Genomic DNA, 26,416 nt, shown 5'->3' on the forward strand with positions numbered 1-26,416 from the left:
ACTGATGCAGTTCTTTGCATCTGAATTGTATAAAGGCAGATTAAGATTGAAAGCCAAGGTCAAATAGCTATAATTTTAACCCTGACACTAAGAGGTTGGTTCACTGGGAGTGAAGAATGTCAAGTTAAAGCTTCTCTTGAAGATGTTTCAAAGCTGGACAATACCTTGGGTCCTTTCATGTAAGTCTTATACTAGGGCTTGTTTGATAGGACCTGTAATAGGGGGATACTGGAAGATGAATGGCTGGCAGGAAGATGAATGGCTGGCAGGAAGATGAATGGCTGGCAGGAAGATGAGTAAACTGAATGCTAGATCATCGAGAGTAGCTACAAGAGGTTACTATCCCACAACTCATACTCATTTGCAAACAGTTTCCATTTCTGTCAGAAAGCGTTTGGTTTTAAGGCTACTTTAAATGACCTCTCATTGCAAAATTTAAGCAACTACCACGTGGTACTTCAATACCACCTTGTGAAATTGGGGTCAAAATAGCATAGAGACCTCACACTGAAAGGTCCAGGACCATAAAAAACCCTTGACTAGTTGGGACAGATATGGAAATTGAGAAATGGTCTCCCTGGCTCTGGAGCCTACCAGAGCCTTAGGCACTAAAGAAAGGGAAAGAATGCTTGTCTATCAGATCTGACAGGGGCAAGGTAGCCTTATTCTCAGACCCACAACTGTAGACGTCAATTGTCCTTGGCCAGTGAACCTGGAAGTTCAATTCTCCCCCAGTAACACCACTTAGAGCACAGGTTGGTAACCTCTAGCACTTAGATGGGGCAGTGGTCATACCGTATCCCTCCCTCCCCTGCTGCAATGTTATTCTAAAAGGCTGTCTGTCCTGACACTGTCAACTAGATAGATAAAGCAGTTTGCTTAAATTAATTTACAAGGTGGCAACAGTCTAGAAACAGGGGTAATATATATTTTTAATAGCTTGTACCCTCTTGATTTACTTCTGGGCTATGCAAAAGGTCCACGTTTAGTCAGTGGAAATCAGACACACAAGCCATCAGACACAGATGCACGTGCAAGCAGGGATTGGTGGAAACGCTACAGTAGCATACCTGCTCATTGTAGTTTTGCACAGCGCAATGAACTCTGCATTGCTAATAAGGGACGGCACACTGAGTGGATGTAATAGCACTGAACATAACATGTATCGATACTATAATGTAATATCGGTAAACCATTAGGTATATTCACCCCTGCTTCCAGGCTTTATGGCCGCCCTAAATATTCGGATACTTGTATTCTCCAGTGCTAGTTTCTTCAGATGACTCTTGAAGGAGGTAGATTAACTTCATCCAGAATAACCAACTATATATACCCAGAAGTATATATATATATATATATATATATATATATATATATATATATATATATATATGTATGTATGCATTGGGGCGGTGGTAGACGGCAGGTCTGGATAGATTCTTTTCTGGTCTAATCTTCCCATCTCAAACCCTTTGGCACAAGTTCCCAAACTGTCACAGAAGGTAACTGGAGTTCAAATTAAAGTATGACCAAGTCTTCCCTTGACCAAGTGCAAGATGCTGGGTTAGTCTGATGGGAGACCTAAAAACTGTGTCCGAAGTGGAACCTGCCCTCAGAGCTCAGGGGTGAGAGTGAGATATGCAGTAGTAACTATACTTTAGGGCACATGGTGCCTTAAGAGATACAGATGCAGCAAAAGAGTTCAAAAGTGGGAACCGACCTCTGGCTAGTGAGACGTGAGAGATCTGCTCTCCACGCAACTGCAGGCAGGCATCTAGGAGGGCCCAGAAACACTGGAAATGATACATTTTCCCGACTAGGTTGGAAACTCTTGCTACCACCCCCCTACCCCCGACCCCGACCCAGCTCTTACCCGAACGGGAAAGCCTGTCAGCTATGCCTGTTACGTTCACTGAACAGGGATAATTCATTTTATTACCTTAAAGGTTTCTTTCAATCCTACTCTGGTATATGAGTGTTTTTAACTTAAATTCATGCCCAAGAGGATGAGGAATAAGTGGCTTCCTGATGGTGGATAATTTTATAGTAGAAAATGACTTGTTTTTTACCTTAGCTTGTTCTACCCAGGTGGGACGACTCTCACTGAAAGTAGCAGCTAGGAAGTTTTTTTGGTCATACTTTGTTCTTTCAGGGTTGCTCTCAGCACTGGATCTTGTGGAAGTCAATCCTCGGTTGGCTGTGTCAGAGGAAGAGGCCAAGGCTACAGCCAGCCTGGCAGTGGATGTGATTGCTTCAAGTTTTGGGCAGACAAGGGAGGGAGGGCACATTGTCTATGACCAACTTCCTACTCCCAGTTCACCAGATGAATCGGAAAGTGAAGAACGTGTAAGAATTTAGGAAATACTGTGCGCCGACACGTGTTTGTCGCAATGGGCATTCCAGAGTTGGGAGGCATTTGTGGTGACAGATACTAAATGATCGTCTGGGTCAATACTGCCTTAATGAGAACATTTGTGCATTCTCACAATTGTAAAGTTTCCTTCCCCTTCATTTTGGTGACCGATAATACTACTGTAAATGTATTTGGTTTTTTGAAGCTCACAGGGTATTAATATGTTAGAGCACTATGTAAACTTAAAGAAGTCATAAACAGCATTTACTACCTTGGTATATCATACTGGTCTTATTGCTGTTCCTTCACATTTAAGTGGTTTTCCGCCTTCCTCCCTCCTCCCACAGTCTGGCTACACAGGGCCTTCTTGAACCGTTAGCTCACAGCAACAGTAAGATTTTTCCACGTGTCTAACAAACACCATTCATTCACAGAGTCACAGTCCTGGTCCACAAACCGTTCCCTGTAGGAGGTTCAATGCTTGCGAAAGAATCTGTAATAAACCAGGCCTCCCAGGATGGCGAGCTCCAGTAAGATGACAATGGAAAGTAGCAGCTTGTTGGTTGTCACTCTACAAGGAGAAGCAAAGTGGGATGTAGTCAGAAGTCTGGATAACCTTATTTCTTTCCATTCTTAATACTTAGGGGTTTGACCTGGGGCCAAGGCAGATACTGTGAAGCAGACTGAATTTTTGATCATGCAGCCACTTAGTATTACCAGCTAAAGAAACTTATAACTAATTACTACTATCTACCTCACAGAAATATTGAAAATTGGGGCAATAGATACCAAAGCATAAAAATGGTTTTTCTAAAATGTCTTCAAATGGTAGTTAGTACTTCACTTTAAGAATAGGTTTTCTATGAGAGGCTAGTTCGAAAAATATTAAATATACATATGAAGAAGTACACCATTTCTGAAATCAGGTTGAATCATATTTCAAAACAGCAGAAATACAAACTCACTACCTAACCATCTAGAGTTGCACTGATTACATACTACAGCTGTGAGCACACATTAGGAGAAGGGTTGGCGGCAGACGCTCCAGTGCTGAAGTACAGCTCGGGTGGGGAGAGGGGTTCCTGCTTTAGGATAAGTAACTAACTAGAAGCTGAGTAGTGCCTTTCAATCTCTTGTGAACTTCTTGCCCTTTTTACTTTCTTCCTCTATGGGTATCTCTATAAAGGTAGTAAATTTTTTGAAGCTCCTATACTCTTTTCTTAACACAAAAAATCTCATCACTCCTCTAAACTGAATGTATTCCCCTATTCCACAAGGAATTTGCCACTGTTTAGGAAAATCTCACGCTCCTGCTAGTTTCATGACTCGGTTGTAGTTTATTTCATGCATACCTACACCCACTTACCCCAAATTCAGCCTCAGTGGCAATACTTCCTTTCTGCCCCTGGTTTTGTTGCTGTCAGCACTTACCTCAACGTTTTTTTTTTGTTAAGTCAACTTCTACTAACAAGACAGAACTCCCAAATAAGGGGTTGACTCCCACGAAGGGCAAGCAGAGCCAAAAGCAAGTACAAAGCAGTAGCAGTGAAAAGTTTTCTAATTAAGTTTTTACAGATTTATTTCCAGGAATATGAAGCTCTATTCCCATGTGCTGTCTTCTCTAAGGAAAGTAAGCTGGGATTAAAAGTCCTTCCAGGGACTTCCCTGGTGGTGCAGTGGTTAAGAATCTGCCTTCAATGCAGGGGATGCGGGTTCGATCTCTGGTCGGGGAACTAAGATCCCACATGCTGCAGGGCAACTAAGCCTGCGCGCTGAAACTACTGAGCCTGCGCACCACAACTAGAGAGAAGCCCACGCACCGCAACTACTGAGAGCGTGCACGGTAACAAAAAAAAGATCCCGCATGCCGCAACAAAGATCCTGCGTGCTGCAACTAAGACCCAACGCAGCCAAATAAATAAATAAATAAATAAAATAAAAGTCCTTCCAGTGGACAAACTTTCCACTGCTCTAAATCAGAGCAGTATATATACTTTTAACAAAGGCCTTTGTCCTGGGATATTTAACTATACGATATTTTTTATTTCTTCTGCTTTATTAACACCTTTGCCAGTCACTGTTTAAAGCTTTGACATTCTTGGTTGAAAGATACTAGAATTAAGAGAAATTAATTTTGTGACTATTTTTAAAACTTACTTTCTGGACATTGAACGGAGAATCTTCCGACTTTTGCTCAAGTTTTCACCTGTGTTTACCAGCTGAAAAGAGAAAATAGCAATTATTTCCCCCTTCTTTCGAAAGTACACACTGTAGAATTGAACATTCCTAAATTGACAGTGGGCATTAAAGGGTATATGTTGAAAAACTCCCAGAATCCAATCAATTGAAATGATGGCCTCTGCATATAAGTAGAAGAAACTGGAAAGGACAATATACTTTAGTACTCATCAAGTAGGCCTAGGAATTATTATATCCCTAGGTTGCTATGGGGAGACTTCTGGGACTGGGCTAATCCTTCACCTTGACTACTCAAAAGTCTTCAAGTGTACCTGCCAGTAACTGAAGTAACTGAGCAACTTAAGATTTGAATTTCATCAGCCAAACTCCAGAAGAGCCTCTTGAGTTAATGTTTGTTTTTGCAGGCTGGTGGACTACCATTTTTGGGATCTGGTTGTTTCTCCTTTTTTCTTTATCCCTTTAAGAGACACACTGAATTGTGAAAGGAATTAAATATTTTTTTTAAAGCCTTTTTTATTCCCTTTTGGTTGCCTGTTACTAATCTATATAGCTGGAGGATATTTCAACAGATGCCACCTGCCATCTGTTTCTGTTCCCCAGTGGCCTTGTTAATAAGTTGATCTCTCAGCTCATTCCTCAACTTTCAAATTCAACTAATCCACCTGATAAGTTCAAAAGTGAAAAAAACATACAATCTGTAAACAAATTGCCTTCTCTACAGCTTACCTTGAATTTGGTACTTTATTGTGAATTTTCACTAAGAAGGGAAGGGCATCATTTTGACTTAATTTTAAGAATGGAGAATTACAGCTACTAAGCTGGAAAAATAACTCAGTGTGGGGATTTGAGACGATTTTCTCATATATATAAGTCTTGCCCACAGTATCTGTTTTTCAGTTTGGATCTGCCTCATGCTCTTAAGAATACAGCATTCCATTGGCAAGTTGTAATATTTTTAAAATTCCTTTGCAGATGGTACAGAAAGGAAGGAATGAACTGTTTTCCAGAGCCTCTTAGAGTGCAGTAGATTAGACACCACAGTATAGTCATCATTTGGCCTGAGTATTTTCTTCTCACAATGATCTCCCTAACCTTAGGTAAAAGTAAAGAGTTAGAGCCCAGAATTGAACCTCGGTAAATTGTCAGTAGTACTATTTTATGACATGTGGAAAATAGCTCTAAATGACATGAAAGCATCATCTACTTAAAGAGATCTTAGCTTTCCTAAGAATAGCAGATGTTCTACTAGACATATGAGAAATGAAAATCTGATTCATAATACAGGACCTAGTAAAAGGATGGAGTGGCTACAATCTTATTTGACAATCTTCAATAAATGCAGAAATTGGATTTCTGCAGTCCACCCCCCCCCGCCCCTCCCATGACTTCTAAATCTTAGAAGTAAAATTACTTCCAAGGGATATCTTTCAGCCAAGCAAACTACAGACAGAGAAAAGAGTAAGAACCTAAAAGGTCATACCCTGAATTTGGAACTGCGGTAGCTTCTGGCACTAGCAAGGCATCAGGGTGTAACGGGCCTACCTACTTTCCCCACTCTTGCCCCTCTCCCCATCCACTCAGACTTACTCTACTCTTGGTACGTTCCAACTGTTCACGTTGCTCCCCAAGCTCTTCTATGATTTCTGAGCCAATCTGGTCAGTCTCTGCAGCAATCCGATGAGAACGCTCAATACTCTGGGTGGCCCGGTTCAGGCTGTCAGTGCCTTGCAGAAGCAATGCCCTTTGAGACTGCAGCCGATTCTGACAGCAGTATGGAAGGGAAATGTTATACTTCTTCCATTATAAATGAAGTTATAAGAAGGAATATCGTGTGCAATAATTTTCATTACTTTTAAGACAACCAAAGATGCTAACAAATCAAACTAAAAGAGAACCTGGGATTCAATCTAGGATCGTAATACCTCCCAATTCACTGCGTCTTACACTTAAGTGAGGCAAGAAAAGGATTAAATACATCAGAGCATTTTCCCTGTGCTCCTGATGAATTTGAACTGGTTCATGTGCTTTCTGGACTAGCAACTTCTGAGAGGCAATGGCCCTGATGTGGGGTGCAGTAGCTTCCCCAAAATGCATACAGCCTGTAATTTTGAGAGTGCAAACCAACTAAACTCTACAGCCCTAGAAATAGTTTAATTCACTGAAAATGCCCACTGATTGGTATTGAGGATTGAGGGACCATGAATAAGCTATTTGTTTTCAGCACATATAGAACTCATTTAAAAGTGTGAGACACTACCACATTCTGGAAAAAAAGTGGCTACACTCTTGGTAAGCCTCCAAAAGAATTTCACCTTAGGCCAAACACAGAAAACAAAAACTGAAGTTGTTGCACTGGTGATTTGCTCTCAGAGAAGGTAGTATCTGGAGCCAAGAAAGCTGCCCTAATTTCCCAAGCACCCTATTTCTAAATCTCCACCAAAGTTTTATTCCACCTATAATCCTAAGCACGGAAGGCATAAGGACAGAAGTAGCCTTTGTCAGGCCAGAAATAACCACTGACAGAAATGGATGCAGCTCTAAGTTCTCAGCTATTCAAAGCACGCATGCGCACACACTCAAAAAGGGGCTGGCTCACAAGGCCTATTACTGAGCAGGTGACTATTAGCACTAGACCCCACCACCAAGAAGGCAAAAGATGCGTTCCCAGATCAGAAGCAACAAGCAGGCTTTTCAGTTCACATATGGCATATGAACAAGTGGATGAGGAAACCACTGAATGAGGCTGAAATAAACCCCAGTTACATTGGCTTAAAAGCAGCAGGAAAAAGGGTTTTTAAAAATAAAAGATGGGGATTTTCAACTGATTAGGCTTAAGAAAGAGCAGGAAGAGACAGTAAGGTCACACAAATCAACCCCAGATTTGGAACAATAATTCTACTGAAGGTGGTTTGTATATCTAAATAGTTTCTGAAACTAATAATTTTAAAGCAAAATTATTATTTGGAATTATCTCCCCCCTTTTTGTTTGCAGGGCTTTTTGGGTCACAAATGACCAAAGTCACTATACACCTTTCATCTCACTTTAAGAAGCTCTACTTGCCAGCCTTTTCTCACCCTCCTTTCACAAGTGAATTTTGAAAATTTAACATTCTCAAATACTCTAGTTTTGACATTAGGAATGTCAGGCTAGTATCATTTGAATATCTCTTAAACTATATTCAGGATGTATCACGAAATAGGATTTGTTTAAAATTGTGCCATCAGCCTTTCTACATCCGTGCAGTCTGCACTTGTTGGCCCCCGTTCACTTCTCTCCCACATTACTGGTCAGGCCAGTTCTACTTTGTGCTGTGGAATATAATCCCAAATGTAACACATAAAATTTAATCTTTGTGAAGTTTTATTCCTTTAACTATCTTCTCTAGACAGTTTGAGAATACAGGTTTTCGGCTTAGTCTGTCTAATTTTATAAATGAGAATACTGGAGGCTAGAGAGTCAGTCTGGCTCACTTTCTATCACAACAAAGTAAGGTGTTAGCCCGCTTTTTGAGAAGCAGCCTGCTTTCTCTACTGTATCTGGGCTGTTGGGCCATCTTGGTATAAATGTAAGGGAAAGCACGGGTTAATTTTGTAACAATACTCTGATAAATTAAAAGCCTAACTGAACTTTGGGGGCATATGTGAGAAAGAAACTGGATCAATGAGTCAGACTACAGAGTCCAGATGTAATATGAATAGGTAACACTTGTATATCACCACTACACACCAAGCACTGTTTTATACATAAAGGATACAAAGAAATCTAAACAAGCAAATTGTTTGGAATGATCTGCATTAAATTCAGTAGAGGTGGGCACCCAAGGGGAGAAGGGGAATTGGATGCAAGAAAGAGGATAAGGTGGAAAAAAAGAGTCAAGTATGCACTGATAACATGAACTGTACCCCACAATATGGTTAATCATTGTACCACAGACCACTAAGGGAAAAGACAGCTGAAGCTTACCATGTGCTCATTCTCTACAGCGTATGTACCATATTTCATGTCTCCTCGACCCCCAGGAGTGGCTGTCAAAGGTGTGCTTCTCACTTCCCGATGGAGTTTGGCAAGGTCCTTCCGGTAGGTTCGAAGCTTAGACATCATAGGGTTACGAAAAGATAGGGGGGCATAACGTAATTCCTCTTCCATCTCTGCCAGCTAGGAAGGCAGAAAGTAGTGAGTAGATGGCCTGCTTCTGTTCTCTCTCATATGGGTAATATGTCTAGTTTGGACTAATCAAACCACAGACCACCGTAAATAAATACTCAACCATGTGGTCCAGGAGGGCAGGAACCACATGTGACATGTTCACTTCATTACTCTTAGTGCCTGGCACAGTGCCTAGCAGGCATAGAACAGGCCTTCAAAAAGTATGTGATGAATGAGTGAGAAAACTAACAAGTACCTTATAGCTTATTAAACATTTTTTACATGCATTCTCTCATTTAATCCTCACAACAGATCAATAAGGTAGGAAATACTACTTCTACTTCATGTATAAGACTTGATGAAACCTGCTCAAGATTACATAACAAGAGAAGTCAGGATTCAAAAATCTTCAAATTCTCTTTTCAGTATACCAAGTTCTTAGCCTATTATGGTTCAAGTGCTATCATGAAGCACTCTGAGATCTACTGTACTAAAAATGATAGGGGTGTGGCATCAAGGTTCTTCCCTTCCTCCTCCTTCTGAAAGTCAACTGTTTGTCTCCATGTCAGAATAACCAGGGGTCCAAATCATTTCTATTTTTCTGGGATAAGTAAACTGTAACACCTAGACCCAATTTACATGAAGCCATAAGTTATTTTCATCTGCCTGGGATGGCCAGAGTAGGACTGGTTAATTTTTTTAAGTTCAGGGAAAGAAAGTATCTAAGCACCAAACAAATAAATTGGTATTAATTAAAAGGTTTTTGAAATGCTACCAAGATGTTAAGTGAAAAAGAAGACTGGCTCTGTAACAGGTATCATGGATATGCCCAGCTGTACACAGGTATTAGAAAAGTTTCTGGTACTCCCATTATGAAGGAGATAGTTTCCACAGTCTGGTAGGCTGATCCTTCTTAAAATAGATGCAGAATAGAGAAAAGGATGCAGATAAGCTTAACTTCTCAGAACTGCATTGAGATAAGGAAGTTGTTCTTCAACAAGCAATAAAGAAATTCTCTGGCTTAAAAAGAATTTTTCAGTCTACTCTGGGGTAGCAAATACTAGGGGCAACTATTTCTTCGGAGTACTACCAGGGACCTGGATTTTAGCTCCAGCCTCCTAAAAGGTTTTGCTGAAGCCAGAGCACAATGATATGGAGAACAGAGGACCCTTACTTCTAAAAGGTGAGAGCAAAACTTGTTTTGTTTTTTGTTGTTGTTAAAGAAAAGGCACAGATTAAGAGAGAAGCAGTTCTTAAACTGCTCAGCAACCTGGACCAACATCTGACAAGCTTTGGGTCCTGACGGGGAACTCATCCTGTCCACGCATGCCTTGCCCAAGGTACCAAATCCTTCTGTCTTTTAAAACAGGGAATAGGGACTTCCCTGGTGGTCCAGTGTGGTAAAGAATCCGTCTTCCAATGCAGGGGACGCAGGTTCGATCCCTGGTCAGGGAAATAAGATCCCACATGCTGCGGGGCAACTAAGCCCACGAGCCACAACTACTGAGCTCGCACGCCTCAACTAGAGAGCCTGCATGCCGCAAACTACAGAGCCCACGCGCCACAACTACAGAGCCCACTGCTAGAGAGAGAAAAAAAACCCGCACGCCACAACTAGAGAGAAGCCTGCCCACCGCAACAAAAGATCCCACGTGCTGAAACTAAGACCCGGCGCAGCCCCCAAAATAAATAAATAAATTTAATTAAATAAATAAAAAATAAAATAAAAACTACACTGGCATATATACAAAATTCAACACTCTCCAAAAAAAAACAAACAAAAATACCCCCCTAAAACCAGAAGGGAACATGGCTAGAACCACCTCTGAGCTCCATTTTGTGTGACAGTAAGTTTAACAAAGGAGAATAACTGATCTTAACGGTCAGCTTTTAAAATGAGATTTTAAAAGACCACCCAGGTAGAAGTATGAGAATGTCCTTATTACAGCAGCAATGTATTATCAAAGACTCATTTCAGGAGAGTCTCCAAGCTTTACCCATTTGTGTTTGCCAAACCCCCTCAACACCCAGCCCCATCAACTGGCCTCATTTGGTAAGAAATAATCAAAAGCAAGATCAATGGACAGGAACAGTTAACCTGTGATCACGTCACAAGCATTACTTCTGGAAAAGACCAACAAACAGGAAGAAGATATAAGGACTTGTTCCTTGTTCTCACCGTTTCATTTGCTTCCTGTTGCTTTTCATCAAAATCTCTGATCAACTTCTTCTTCTCTTCTGGAAAAGACAGAAGAGTTTTCAATGCTCAGTCCTGCTTCCAAACATTCCTAGAGGCTATACCCTCTGCTTAGAATAAACTCCACATTCCTTTCCTGAGGGTACTAATACAGTACTTAATCACCCCTAAAAGACATTTAGAAACATAGGAGAACTAGTTATCACAGTAACTGGGGGGAAGGGAGAGGGACGGTATTACCATTGGCATTAAGTGTCCAGGGAACAAGAATATCTATGCTACGTACAGTCCTGCATAACAATGATCTGGCCCCAAAGACCAATAGCATCCCTACTAGGAAAGACAACAGGTCTAAATCAATCACTGTCAGTCTTTTTTCACCCATCCTAACAGAGGGACCAGGCACACTTTCATCAATAAGAATGTTTAACAATACTAGTTCTCTAAAATCTTTGTCCCCATTTTCACTCCCACTGTAAATCACATCTCTATATTAACCCTTATCCACTGCTGTTCTGCAAAACAAATTCAAAACCCACCTACTCTGCTCGCTGGAGAGACTGCATGGTATACAGCACAAGTTTCTTAGCCATACCCACTGGCAGTGGTATGGGAAATGACGTTAAATACCACTGACTCACACAGGGAAAAAGACACTCCTCGTTCAGTACTTTGCATATCATTTTAGTGCTAGTATGTCTTTAACACCTAAAAATTACTAATCTACCCTTTTAACAAAAACAGAACAGGCTTTAGCTTCAAAGCAATAACATCTAACTAAAACAGCACTGTTTTGCCTTCACTGTATTTTTTCTGATCATTTAGATAGGTTCTATAGATTTTCCATTTAAGGTAGTGATATAAAATTTCCTTTTAAAGTAACTTTATGTATTAAATAAATGCATTTTACATGAAATACTCATATAAAGTAAATGATTAATTATAGTAAAAATGGTGCTTGGACACAGCGAAAATGATGAAGGGAGTACTGGCATGCTGTCACCTGGTAAACATCTGTATGGGGGAAGTGCTGGTGAGTAAAGGGGCTTAGGTTCTGGTTCTAGCTTTGGGCCTGACTCAACATGTAAGCTTGGATAATTCTCTTCATCTCTTTGGGACCTAACCTCCTTCCTTGGCTATAAAATGAGGAGGTAGATCATACCTAACAAGCATATCTTTTTTTTTTTTTAATTTTTTTTTGGCTGCATTGGGTCTTCGTTGCTGCATGCGGGCTTTTCTCTAGTTGCGGCGAGCGGGAGCTACTCTTCGGTGCGCGGGCTTCTCATCGTGGTGCCTTCTCTTGTTGCGGAGCATGGGCTCTAGGTGCGCGGGCTCAGTAGTTGTGGCTCACAGGCTCTAGAGCACAGTCTCAGTAGTTGTGGCACACAGGCTTAGTTGCTCCATGGCATGTGGGATCTTCCCAGACCAGGGCTCAAACCCATGTCCTCTACATTGGCAGGCGGATTCTTAACCACTGCGCCACCAGGGAAGCCCTAATAAGCATATCTAACAAGCAAAAATTAGTCCTATTTATGAGGAGTTTTTTTTTTTTTAACGTATACATCCAAATGAATGTTCTCCCTGGAAATCTACACATAATCTACTTATTACCACAAAGTTATCATTGCTTACAATACTTTTTGAACTCATCTTTTGGAATTATGTTCACAATCTGGGGATACAGTTTTTTTAAATTGTGGTAAAATATATACATATCATAAAATTTACCATTTTGACCGTTTTTAAGTATACAGTTAAAGGGCATTAAGTACATCCACAGTGTTGTGCAACCATCACCATTATCCACCTCTAGAACCTTTTCATCATCCCAAACTGAAACTCCATACCCATTAAACACTAACTCCCCATTCCCCCTCTCCCCGGACTCTGGTAACCACCATTCTACTTTCTGTCTATGAATCTGACTACTCTAGGCACCTCATATAAGAGGAATCTTACAATTTCACTTAGCATAATGTCTTCAAGGTTCATCCATACTGTAGCATGTATAAGGACACGGTCTTTTAAAAAGCTCAATGTGATTTCTAAATACAAGCCAGCACTTCCATCAACTGAAGAAAGAGCAATCTTTTCCAATGCCAAGAAAACAGCTGAGTTGCGCTTACAAAGGGATGGCACGTGGGTACTCAACATGCTGTCCTAAGATTTTCTTGGATAATTCTGTTTACCCTGATTTTCATCTCACACCTTGACTTTCAAGCCAAATACCATGTAAGATGTAACACCACTGTAATGCTTTATATGGATTTACATTTTGTTAATCAAAACAGCATCTAGCATGTCAGCTGTCCACTGCTTTTCAACTGATCATAAATCATTTTGCTTGTGTATATTCTATATTCTCAACTTGAGATCAAGCTCCTTCTGAGTAGAGAAATTTACTTTTTCTTTTATACATCCCATAGCTTCTAGAACTCTAAACCTGGTAGGGTACTCCTTAGACACTGTTATTGCCTACAAGAGCAAACGACAATGCACCCTTTACTAAGCTGCCTTCATTGTCATGTGACATTCCCTAAATAGGTACTCCAGGTAAACTATTTCTCACTACACACCACTCACAAAACCCAGGGTTTTTTGTTTAAAAAAAAAAAATAGGAGAAAGTTCAGCCCTGGCAAATGGCCTACATCTTGACTAACCATGATGTAACTAAAATAAGTGCCAAAGCAGCTGTTATTATCCTTGAGTAGTCTGTGTTTTCAGCTATCAGCAGTGAAATAATATCTGCAATCAAGAATGGCTACTTCCATGGAGAGCTATCATATTATTTTGTAATAAGCATTCACGAAAGTGTTGAGTGTCGTCACTCCTCTGAATAGGCACATCTCCAAACTCAAGCACACTCACTTCTGATCCAAGATGACAGTATTCTCTAAGTGCATTCCCGTCCTAGATTTTTCTACATCTCTATTAGTCATAAATTCTCCTCCTTTATTCTTTCTTTGTTAAAAGACATGAAAATCTGCATTCCTAAGAGGCAAATTCTAGAATGACTCAAAGAAAGTAGCTACATAAATAAGAGTGGGGGGGGGGGGGAAGGAGGCAGCACACAGAATCTTGATCCTTTCACTAACTTCCCTGCATGATTCTGTTATTCTCAGTCTTTTTGGAATACTCTGCTCTCTATCTGATTTCATAAGGCATGCATTCTACTAGGAGTGCTCTACCACTTATATACTTTTAAAGGTTCAAGAGATTAAACCCCTACCCAAGTGAGAGGTATCAATAGCTGTTCCTTTATGCTTTAGACTCAGAATTGTGAAATCAATGAATATTAGAGCTGAGATGGACCTCAGAGATCATCTAGTCTAACCTTCTCATTTAGCAGTTGAGGAAATTAGAACCTGGAGAAACTGTCTTCCCCAAGGCCACAGAAGGAGTAGATGTGTAGCAACACTAGTTCCAGAATGCAAGTCTCCTGACTCCCAACCCAGTGCTTCTGTACACTATAGCGTTGAGGGGCATTTTCGTGCTCCCAGGGTATACAGGTATAATATGTTCAAACCTCTTAACCTCTTAATTTTTTAGGGAGTTAGAATTAACACTACAATCAACTACAAAACAACAGGACTGATACTGGGTAGAACGGACACCAGAAACAAGAGTGAGCTACTCCAAATAACACTATCCCCTACCCCACATGCCTTCCCAAACCCTTCACCTGTGACTGACTCACTCTGAAGCTGAATGTTTGGTAAACTGGGTGGATGGCCACGCAATGCCCCGGACATGGAATAAAATGGAAACACCCAGCTCTGAAAGTGCTAGAGGAAGCCTACCTCATGTTCGACCAAGGTGGCAGCCTCTCTTTCTTATAGGCTATTTGAATTGCCAGCCCAAGAATGACTAACCTTGGTCCATCAGAACTGTGGAAATAACTTCAGTTTTACCAGGATCTTTAAAATCTGTGATTAATGTTTTTGGCGCCCCATTGTGGCATTTCTAGGACCTACATCCTCTTTAGAGACCACATGGTTACCTGATCCTCTCTAAGCCTGTTTCCTCAACTATAAATAAGAAATATAATGGTACTGACCTCGTACAGTTGTCTGAAAGTGTTAAAAGAGACAATACACGTAACAAACACATAACAAATGCCAGGCATATTAAGGGTTCAATAAATAGTAACTACCATTGTTTTTTAAAGTAAATCCCTAGGTAGGAAAAACTAAGCAAAAACAAAATTCACCAAAGAATATAAAGAGTGTTGGAAAAATTAAAATTCTGCAGTTAGCGAGTAATTGTGTTTACCAACCTGCTACATATGGTCTTTCATAGTTATTATTTTTTCTGGTTTCTAAAATAATGGAGTCTCATGTATAGATACTGAGATTTAAGTGAATTAAAATGAAAAACTTTCAATAATTTTATAATGTTCATTAAGACATGTGCCTTCAGGTGCTACAAAACTAAAACTAAAAATCATGACTATAGTTACTTACTCTATTAATTGGATAAGAATTTATAGCAGTCTGAGGTATTTGGAGAGACATCTTCATATGCTGCAAAGCTAAGACTAGAAATTATGGTTGTAAGTGCTTAATGTAATATTAAATGGATTAATAATTATCACATATGCTAATGGATTGTCATTGTCATACAAACTTCCTAAAGTAGGACACATTGTGTCTGTTATCCTATCCTTTTTTTAAATAGGTATATATATATTGATTTTAAAAGTGGTGAAACTGTGGAAAACATGGTAGAATAGAAATAAAATCACACTGAGTTTTAATACCCAATCATATATTATTACTATTTTCTTCCCAACAATTCACAGTATTTATACAATCATTCAACAAATATTTATAGAGCACCTAGTATGTACTAGGCACTGTTCTAGGTGCTTAGGATGCATAATTAACAAAACAGACAAAATATAGAGCCTATGATAGAAGAGGAGGGAACACTTCCAAAGTTTTTTAAGAGGCCAGCACTACGCTGATACCAAAACCAGCGAAAAACACCACAAGAAAATTATAGGCCAATATCCCTGGTGAACACAGATGCAAAAATCCTCAACAAAATAATAGCAAAATGAATGGCATTTTCTACAGAAATAGAACAAACAATCCAAAAATTTGTAGGTAACCACAAAAGACCCCAATTAGCCAAAGCAATCTTGAAAAAGAAGAACAAAGCTGGAGGCATCATGCTTTCTGATTTCAAACTACAGCTGACCCTTGAACAACAAGGGTTTGAATTGGGTGGGTCCACCTATACACAGATTTTTTTCAATAGTAAATACTACAGTACCACATAACCTGTGGTTGGCTGAATCTGCAGATAATAAGGAAACTTGGATAGGAGGGCCAACAAGTTACACTCAGATTTTCAGCTGCGCAGAGGGTTGGCGCCCAGGGTCAACTGTATATTACAAAGCTATAGTAATGAAAACAGTATGGTACTGGCATAAAAACAGATTCAAAGCTCAAGGGAATGGAAAAGAGAGCCCAGAAGTAAGTCCACACATATATGGTCAATTCACTTACAACAAAGGAGCCCAGAATATACAATGGGGAAATGTATTAGGAAAAACCCAGTCTTTCTCCCTCCTATCTTTCTCTCCTGTATAGGAAAAAACCTAGTCCTTCCTCCTGTTGTTTGTTTCCCGTGTGTCTCCTTTACTACTCACACAGAACACTTCACTTTTGGTCACCGAATGTATGGGTTGTTTTCCCCACAGCAGCAATTCTCTGAGACACCAGCTGGGTGTCCTGCAATTCAGCTCAATTCTGACGCTATCTACCCAGAGACAGTTACCAGATTCCAGAGGTTCAGGGCTCAGTCCCACAAGACTGGCCCCACCACCACCTCAGATGCCAATTGCAAGTAGTAGGTCCTCAGGTTACCCACAACTTCTGTCCAATTTGGCTACAAACTGGAGGTTCCCATGACCCCCTCCTCAGATTCAATTAATATGGTAGAGAGGCTCACAAAACTCAGAGAAACACTTACTTAGGTTTACCAGTTTATTAAAGGATATGATAAAGGATACAGATGAAAAGCCAGATGAAGAGAGACATAGGGCAAGGTCTTGGAGGGTCTCTTTCCCCTCCTGTTCTGTCCTGCAGGACCTTCTGTCCCCGCAGAGTTGAGGTGCACCACCCTCCCAGTGTGGATATGTTCAACCACCTGGAAGCTTTCTGAACCCCATACTACTGAAATTTTATGGAGGCTTCCTCACATAGACATGATTAATTATTAATTCCATTTGAAGCCCCTTTCCCGTCTCCAGAGAAGTAGGGAGCAGGACTGAAAATCCAAGCTTCTAATCATGGGTTGGTCTTTCTGGTGACCAGCTCCCATCCAGAAGCCACCCAGGAGCCCACCCAGAGCAGCCTCACTGAATAAAAGATGCTCCCAGAAATTACAAGGGTTTTAGAAGCTCTGTGCCAGGAGAGAGAGAAATATTTGTTTCCTGTTCCCTCACAGAAAAGGACAGTCTCTTCAATAAATGGTGTTGGGAAACATTTGACAGTCACATGCAAAAGAATGAAACTGGGCCACTATCTTTACACTATATACAAAAATTAACTCAAAAAGGATTAGATTTGAATGTTGACAATGATATTCTGGATTTGGCACCAAATATAAAAGCAACAAAAGCAAAAATAAATGAGCAGGGCTACATCAAACTAAAAGCTTCTGAGAGATCCTAGGCAAAACATTCTCTGGCATAAACTATACCAATGTTTTCTTAGGTCAGTCTCCCAAGGCAATAGAAATAAAAACAAAAATAAACAAATGGAACCTAATCAAACTTACAAGCTTTTGCACAACAAAGGGAACCATAAACAAAATGAAAAGACAACCTATGGAATGGGAGAAAATATGTGCAAACGATGCAACCAACAAAGGCTTAATTTCCAAAATATGCAAACAGCTCATACAATTCAACAACAAAAAAACAAACAACCCAATAAAAAATGGGCAGAAGACCTAAATAAACATTTCTCCAAAGAAGACATACACGGATGGCCAGTAGGCACATGAAAAGATGCTCAACATCACTAATTATTAGAGAAATGCAAATCAAAGCTACAATAAGGTAACACCTCACACCAGTCAGAATGGCCCTCATTAAACAGTCTACAAATAACAAATGCTAGAGAGGGTGTGGAGAAAAGGGAACCCTCTTACACTGTTGGTGGGAATGTAAATTGGTGCAGCCACTACGGAAAACCGTATGGAAAAGAGTTGCCATATGATCCAGCAATCCCACTCCTGGGCATATACCCAGACAAAACTATAATTCAAAAAGATACATGCACCCCTATGTTCATAGCAGCACTATTCACAACAGCCAAGACATGGAAACAACCTAAATGTCCATGAACACATGAATGGATAAAGAAGATGTGGGGGGGGGGTGTGTGTGTGTGTGTGTGTATAAATAAATAAATAAATAAATAAATAAATAAATAATATGGAATATTACTCAGCCATTAAAAAGAATGAAATGCCATTTGCAGCAACATGGATGGACCTAGAGATTATCATACTAAATGAAGTAAGTCAGAAAGAGAAAGAGAAATACCATATGATACCACTTATATGTGGAATCTAAAATACGATACAAATCAATATATCTACAAAACAAAAACAGGGGGACTTCCCTGGGGGCACGGTGGTTAAGAATCCTCCTGCTAATGCAGGGGACACTGGTTCGAGCCCTGGTCCAGGAAGATTCCACATGCCACAGAGCAACTAAGCTCGTGCGCCACAACTACTGAGCCTGTGCTCTAGAGCCTGCGAGCCACAGTTACTGAAGCCCACGCACCTAGAGCCCGTGCTCCACAACAAGAGAAGCCGCTGCAACGAGAAGCCCGCACACCGCAACGAAGAGTAGCCCTAGCTCGCTGCAACTAGAGAAAGCCCGTGCACGGCAATGAAGACCCAATGCAGCCAAAAGTAAATTAATTAACTTAAAAAAAAAACAAAACAAAACAGGGACTTCCCTGGCGGTCCAATGGTTAAGATTCTGTGCTTCCACTGCAGGGAGCAAGGGTTAAGACCTCATATGCCGCGTGGTGCAGCCAAAAAAACCCCAAAACAAAACAAAAACCAAAACCAAACAAAAACAGACTCACAGATATAGAGAACAGACTTGTGGTTGCCAAGGGAGAGAGGGGGTAGGGGAGAGAAGGAATGGAAGTTTGGGATTAGTAGAGGTAAACTGTTATATATAGGATGGATAAACAACAAGCTCCTACTGTATAGCACAGGGAACTATATTCAATATCCTGTGACAAACCATAATGGAAAAGAATAGGAAAAAGAATATATATATGTATAGCTGAGTCACTTTGCTGTACAGAAGAAATTAACACAACATTGTAAATCAACTACATTAAAAAAAAAAAAAAAGGGCAAAAAACACATGCCAGAAAATACATTGCTTAAAAAAAAAAAAAGCTTCTGGATAGCAGAAGGAAACTATCAACAAAATGAAAAAAATTTATTTACTGGAGAATATATTTGTAAATCATATATCCGATAAGGGGCTAGTATCCAAAATATATAAAGAATTCATACAACTGAATAGCAAAAACCCAAACAATCCAATTATAAAATGAGCAGAGGATCTGAATAAACATTTTTCCAAAGAAGACATACAATGGACAATGGGTACATGAAAAGATACTCAACTTGACTAATCATCAGGGGGATGCAAATCAAAGACACAATGAGATATCACCTCACACCTGTTAGAATGGTTATTATCAAAAAGACAAGAAATAACATGTGCTATAGAAATTCAAAGAAAGAGGTATCAGTATGGCTGATAGCAGTTTTAAATGCCTTCATGAAAAGGATCAAATTAAGCAGTTTAAACATTTAAACTTCTTCTTGTTACTTAAGTAACAAGAAATAAACAAGAATGCCAATACATGCTGGCTGTGTGATCCTTTTAATATCATATGAGAAGGCATCTATAAGAGTGAACTGATTATCCATTTAACTAACTTCTTCAGGGGTCATTTTTAGAATTAGATTTGCTTATGCTTCCCATTAACAAAAGAAGAATGATTCTCATGTAAATGTTAAAATTTTAAGCAGTGTTTTATGGACTGAGGCCAACATTTTCTTCTGGAGAAAGTAGTCTCTACAATTGGAATGTAATTAATAGAAAACCATGATTTGATTTTCAAATCATTAGCTTTGTACATAAGCATTCATTCAATGAGTACCTGTTGAACATATCTACAGAAGATTAAATTGGCAGGTAAGATTTCACCTGCAGATTTGCTCTGTTTGGTCCGTAAAGCATTTGAAAAATATCTGAGTTGGTGGCTCACAAATAAAAATCAAGAGGCTTCATGTATTAAAAAAAAAAAAGAAAGAAAGAAATAACATGTGTTGATGAGCTTATGTCCTAGTTCAGTGGCCTTCAAACTTGACAGGCATCAGAAATCCCCCAGAGGGCTGTTAAAATAGACTGTTAAAACAGTTAATGATTCAATAAGTCTTGGTGGGAACCAAGAATGTGCATTTCTAACAAGTTTCCAGATGATGCTGATGCTGTTGGTTCAGGGATCATACTTTGAAAACCACCGTTCTAGTGAAAAGAAGACAAATAATATACTATAAACATCATAAATATGTAAAGTGTCTGGGCTTCCCTGGTGGCGCAGTGGTTAAGAATCCGCCTGCCAATGCAGGGGGCACGGGTTCCAGCCCTGGTCCGGGAAGATCCCACATGCTGCAGAGCAACTAAGCCCATGCGCCACAACTACTGAGCCTGTGTGCCACAACTACTGAAGCCTGCGCGCCTAGAGCCCATGCTCTGCAACAAGATAAGCCACCACAATGAGAAGCCCGCGCACCGCAACAGAGTAGCCCCCACGCACCGCAACTAGAGAAAAGCCCGCACGCAGCAACGAAGACCCAACGCAGCCAAAAATAAATAAATTAATTAATTTAAAAAAATATGTAAAGCGTCTAGTATGTTAGAAGATACGTGCTCTAGAAAAAAAGGGAAAGTAGTGCAAGGTAAGGGTAGTTGTATACAGAGCTGGTATTCTTATGTTTTATTTAAATAAAATATCCAATTTCTCATATACTAGGAATAACGGCTAATCGCTGTTACTACTGTTAGGCAGTATTTTAAGGGCTTTACATATATTAGCTCGCTTGATCCTCAAAAAATCCCTATGAAGTAAATATAATGACTGATTCCCATTTTGCAAGGGAAACTAATTATGTTAAAGTAAGTTGTTCAAGGTCACCAAGCTGTTTAGAGGTGGATCTAGGATATGAACTCAGGCAGTCTGGCTCTAGAATCCTTGCTGTTAAATATTACAATACATTGCCTTTCAATTCATGTATCTTCTTCATAAATGTTATTTTTAATGGTAGGAGAAGAAATATCTGTCAGGCTAGAATGGACATACATTCTCTATTCTATATAATCACTCTTTTTTTTTTTAATTTTATTTATTTATGGCTGTGTTGGGTCTTCGTTTCTGTGCGAGGGCTTTCTCTAGTTGTGGCAAGCAGGGGCCGCTCTTCATCGCGGTGCGCGGGCCTCTCACTATCGCGGCCTCTCTTGTTGCAGAGCACAGGCTCCAGACGCGCAGGCTCAGTAATTGTGGCTCACGGGCCCAGCTGTTCCGCGGCACGTGGGATCTTCCCAGACCAGGGCTCGAACCCGTGTCCCCTGCATTGGCAGGCAGATTCTCAACCACTGCGCCACCAGGGAAGCCCTCTGTATAATCACTCTTGATGTTCTCATCCACAACCCAAACAAGCCTGCTTCTACTCTTACATTTCTTAAAGTTATCATTCACTCAACTGACCAAGTGAGAAAATGCAGACATCCTTGAATCTGTCTCCCTCACTCCTCATGTCCAATCAGTCTGGTTAATTTCTGTCCAGAATCACCTCTTGGATTTGGGACTCTCTAGATTCCCATGTTACCTAGATGACTGCCACAAAGGCTCCTAACATGGTCCCTGGTATACAGATTCTTGTGCCTCTCTTTCATCCTCTACTCAGCCACCAGCATTCTCCTTCTAAAATTAAATCTGACCATATTAGTCAGCTATTTGAAATCCTTTACTGATTCCCCATATCAAGTCTAGATGTCTTAATGTGATACTTAGGTCCCTTAACTGTCTGGCTGTGTCTTACTTTCCTCATCTATTACTATTCTCCCACACATACCTTTTTTTTTTTTTAATGAAAGTGGCAGCCACTCTTTATTAAGAATCTTTTTTTTTTTTTACATCTTTATTGGAGTATAATTGCTTTACAATGTTGTGTTAGTTTCTGCTGTATAAAAAAGTGAACCAGCTATATGTATACATATATCCCCATATCCCCTCCCTCTTGCATCTCCCTCCCACCCTCCCTATCCCACCCCTCTAGGTCCCACACATATCTTAAGCTCCAGTAATAGTTGTGAATATTTGATTTTTTTCTTCCTTTGTTGCCTCTTCCCATTTCCCCTCTCAGGCAGACTCCTCCTGTTCAACCCTTGACACTCAGTTAGAAGTTCTCCTTTCTGTGAAGCTTCCCTCTTGCTCCCCCACGCCCATGTTAGGTTTTTTTGTCATGGTCTCAAAACTATCTTAGGACTCATCACACACTTTGTTGTAAATTTGCTCCCATTTAAGGCAAGAACTCTTGGAACTTCTCAGGGCTCAGGACACTAACTGATACGTAACTCTCAATAAATGTTTATTGAAAAAACTGAATTCAATTACAGAGCATAAGCTAAATGCAAGGGATGTGTTATGTACATTATTCAGTGCTTAATAATTCATGGTGGAAAATAAAGCTTCATAGGTGGAAAGCCTATGAAGTAGTCTCAGGACTAGAAAAAGAGGAATCAGAGATGAGGCCTGGTGTGTTTGCTTAATTAAATTCAACTTATTCAACAAATATTTATTGAGAAGTATGAATAAAGTAGTGAATAAGAAGACTAAAAGTTGTTGAAATTCTTATAACCTGCGGATATGGGTATATTCTATTTACTTACTCATTGAACAACTAAGTGTTACCAGCAACTCGTGTTAGAGTATTTTGCACTTGGGTGGAAATTCACACCTTTTTGAGTGTCCTCTTTGCAGGAATTAGAAGTTTAGGTAGATGACAAAAGTGAATATAACTAACTCAGTTTTCTATTTTTCAAAACAGAATGTCCTTTTGCATTATTTAGCCTTACAGAAATAGACATTGCAAAATTTATCTCAACACGAGGCTGAAAAAATGGTCTATTTTTCAACCATGTAAATCAGATCCCATCACTCTGCTGTTCTATATCCTTTAACTGCAAGCCACTACATTTAGAAAAAGATGCAAATCTTTTTAGACCCTGGTAGACCTTGTAGACCCTGGTCTACAAGGCCCCATGTAATCTGGCCCTGCCTACCTCTTTAAAGCCTCATCTACTACCACTAACTATCTCCCCTGCTCATTCCACCCCAAACACACTGGCTTTCTTGTTCTTCCTAGAACATACCAAGCTCATTTCTGCTTAAGGACCTTTGCAGTACTATTCCGTCCTCCTGACACTCACTTCTCCCAGATTTTTGCGTGGTTTACTCCCTTACTTCAAGTCTCTGCTCAAATGCCACCTCCTCAAAGAGGCCTTTCACAGCCACCCAATTTAAAATTAGACACTTTGTTATAAAGCAGAAACTAACACACCATTGTAAAGCAATTATACTCCAATAAAGATGTTAAAAAAAATAAAAAATAAAATTAGAGCCCCCCCATTCCTTGGCCCTGCTTTATTTTCCTGTATTGCCCTTAACACCACCTCTTAATATTTATATATTATCATCGACCCATTAGAACAGAGATTTGTAAGTCTTTTCACTGTAATGTGCAATATTACCAGCATCTAGGACAGTGCCTGGCACACAGCAGCCTCTCCCAATAAATGTTAAACAAAGGTATGAATTTCATTCTCACCAGAGTCGTTCAATTCATATGACCTTGGGTAACTCACAGAGCAAACACTCAAGCTTTGACACTTAAGTAAAAGCAATAAAAGTCTCATCTGCCTTGCCATCAAGATCTATTTGTCTTAAGGCAAAGAACTATGGCAGACCTTCCTATACAGATTCAACTGCAAAACTCTTAGCTCCTCCAAGCAAACCTTGCAGCACTCTGAATTTTGAAATCAAGGGGCAAGAGACAGTCTAAGCAGAGAGTTCATAAGAGGACCACACCTAAAGACCACAATCCTGATTTTAAAGACCAATCCCCCTCAAGACTGGTTATTTACCAACCCCAAAAGTTATGATTCCCTTGGGTTCTTAACCCTTTTTGTGCTACAGATCCTTTGCCAGTCTGGTGAAAACTATGGACCTCTTTTGAGAATAACACTGTTAAATGTATAAAACAAAATACACAGCAGAAACTAACACAACAATATAAAGCAATTATACTCCAATAAAGATGTTAAAAAAAAAAAATACAGAGAGCTACAAAAGAAACCAATTCTACTCAAATACCGGATCGCAGACTTAGGTCTCCTATGCTCTTCCTGCCACAGTGAAAATGAAACGAGAAAAATCTGAAGGCTATAGGAGGATCAAGAGGGAGATGACACTCCGAGGTGCATCCCTGAGCACGCTAAGTGGCGGCAGGGAGATCCTGGGCGCCGGGACCCAGCCAGCCCTAGGGGGCGTGTCTGAGGATGAGAAGCGGAGAGAAGGGAGGGAGGGTCCGGGAAGGGGGTGGGAGCTCTTCCTCCTAGAGCTGGCGGAGCTGGGTACCCCTGGGCTCAGCCTGTCCCCGCCTCACCTGTCCCAGCCGTCCCCAGGAGCCGCTCCGGCACCCCTCGTAGGTCTTCATGGAGGCCGCGGAAGATCTCATGCAGTTTCTCGAAATGCTCTGAGGAGGCGGCTGAGGTGGCCATGGCGCAGGCCGCTCTCGAGCAGCGGCAGCCGAGATTCCGGGCACGGGGCCCGTTCCTACTCCGCCGTCAGCCGCCCAGGCGCGCAGGCATCCCGGCGACCGCAGCCACCGCCGCTCGGGACGAGGCGCTTCCGGGGCCGCGGCGGGGTCCTCCCGAGCCGGAACGCCCACCCCCTGCATGCCGTCACTGACGGCGCGCCGGGCGCCAAAGCCTGACGGAAAGTCGGGCGGGCTGCGCTGCCCGGGCTACTCCTGAGGGAGCGGCGGCGCTCAGGCGCGAGCAGCAGTCTCGGAACCCCGGAATTAGCCAGTCCGGGGTTGGGAAGAGCGCCACGGCGGAAGGGACTGTGGGAACCCGCGGGACCGGCGGCGCGGCCGCCTCTCTCCCGGGCCCCGCCTTCCGGCGAGGGGCGGACGCTGCAGTGCATGCCGGAGGCTGTAGTTCGGCACTGAAGACGCTCCGACTCGGAAGTCAAGCATTGCTGGGGGCGGTAGTTCTGCCGTCGCCGCGGCCGTCAGCGTGACGCTGACGCGCAATGGTTTGGTATCAGTAGGCGCCTGGTCGTCATCTTCTCAGTCATCGCACTGTTTGGCCACCCTGACTTCCTCAGTTCACATTCCGACTGTTAGCTTTCAGTTCTTGGAAGATAGCTGGGCCAGGTTCCTGCCTGCGCTCGAGCTTAAAGCACTTTTACTGGGGAGTCAAGTGACCAGAGTCACATTCTTTCAGAAGTGGTCCCCGGGCAGTGTGACCCCCAAAATATACGCTCAGCCTCTAGCGGCTGGGCACGCCGTGCAGTCGTTCACTCAGCAGGTGTTTCAATTTAAGCGTAGCCTTTGTGCCAGGATCTGGGCATGTGTTGAATAAAAGATTCACTCTGACCTTGGGTAATTTATGTATTATTTATATATGTAATATATGTGTGTGTATCCATATGTATATATGTATGTAATTTATATGTGTATTATTTATATATAGTAAGCAAGGCAGACCTGGCTTCATCAGGTCTCTTTCTCACTAACTGTAATGTGTTAACAATTACAAAGTCTTTTTCTGCACTCCGTGGGTTTTCATGGTTTAGTGGATGAAAATTCCTATTTTCACTGATGGTTTGCCTGTGGAGCCCGTTCTGAAATGTTTGCTTGGCAACCCAATACTTAAGACTGCCCACACGTATTGAAAGACATATGACTGTTCAGAGGGAAATGATTTGGTGATTTATATCTCCTGGACCCTTATTAGACTGAATTCAGACCATTGATTCAACAAACTTTTGTTGCGCTCCTAATATTCATTGAGCACAGAGAGAGAGAGAAAAGTCAGGTTGTCAGTGGCAGTGTACTGTAGGTCTCATAGCATTGTGTTATAGAAGGGACAAGTACAAAAAGGAGAGGTAACAAATAGCCTGGGATGGAAAACATGATCTTTGAACAGCATCATAAAAGATTAGTAGAAAATGGGTGAATGAATAATCAAATTATCACACAACCCAAGTTAATGGCATTTGAATTGAGACTGTACTGTGGCTGACTTTGGGACAAATTAGCCTCATGAACAAGAAATGATTGCATAACCGTAGTAATGAAAAGTGTTTTCTTCTTTTGACTCTAATTAAGCTTTCA

General features: G+C 41.0%; 2 protein-coding genes across 2 annotated transcripts in view; one reads left to right on the forward strand and one right to left on the reverse strand.

Annotated features, from left to right (window-relative positions):
- Window positions 1-2,636, forward strand: part of ARG2 (arginase 2) — a 27,781-nt gene extending 25,145 nt beyond the window's left edge. The window contains exon 8 of the mRNA XM_061180951.1: window positions 2,153-2,636. Within this exon, the coding sequence (XP_061036934.1) occupies window positions 2,153-2,358 (206 nt within the window). The 3' untranslated portion in view covers window positions 2,359-2,636. The remainder of the gene's footprint in view (window positions 1-2,152) is intronic.
- Window positions 2,617-24,881, reverse strand: VTI1B (vesicle transport through interaction with t-SNAREs 1B). The gene is made up of 6 exons (XM_061180952.1): window positions 24,680-24,881; window positions 10,879-10,937; window positions 8,517-8,708; window positions 6,140-6,313; window positions 4,511-4,572; window positions 2,617-2,924 (listed from the first exon to the last, which is right to left on the reverse strand). The coding sequence occupies exons 1-6, from the start codon at window positions 24,792-24,794 to the stop codon at window positions 2,828-2,830; spliced, it is 699 nt and encodes a 232-aa protein (XP_061036935.1). The 5' UTR covers window positions 24,795-24,881; the 3' UTR covers window positions 2,617-2,827.
- Window positions 24,882-26,416: the final 1,535 nt, after the last annotated feature.

This window comes from Eubalaena glacialis, chromosome 2, assembly GCF_028564815.1.
Source record: "Eubalaena glacialis isolate mEubGla1 chromosome 2, mEubGla1.1.hap2.+ XY, whole genome shotgun sequence".
In the NCBI taxonomy this organism is placed as follows: domain Eukaryota; kingdom Metazoa; phylum Chordata; class Mammalia; order Artiodactyla; family Balaenidae; genus Eubalaena; species Eubalaena glacialis.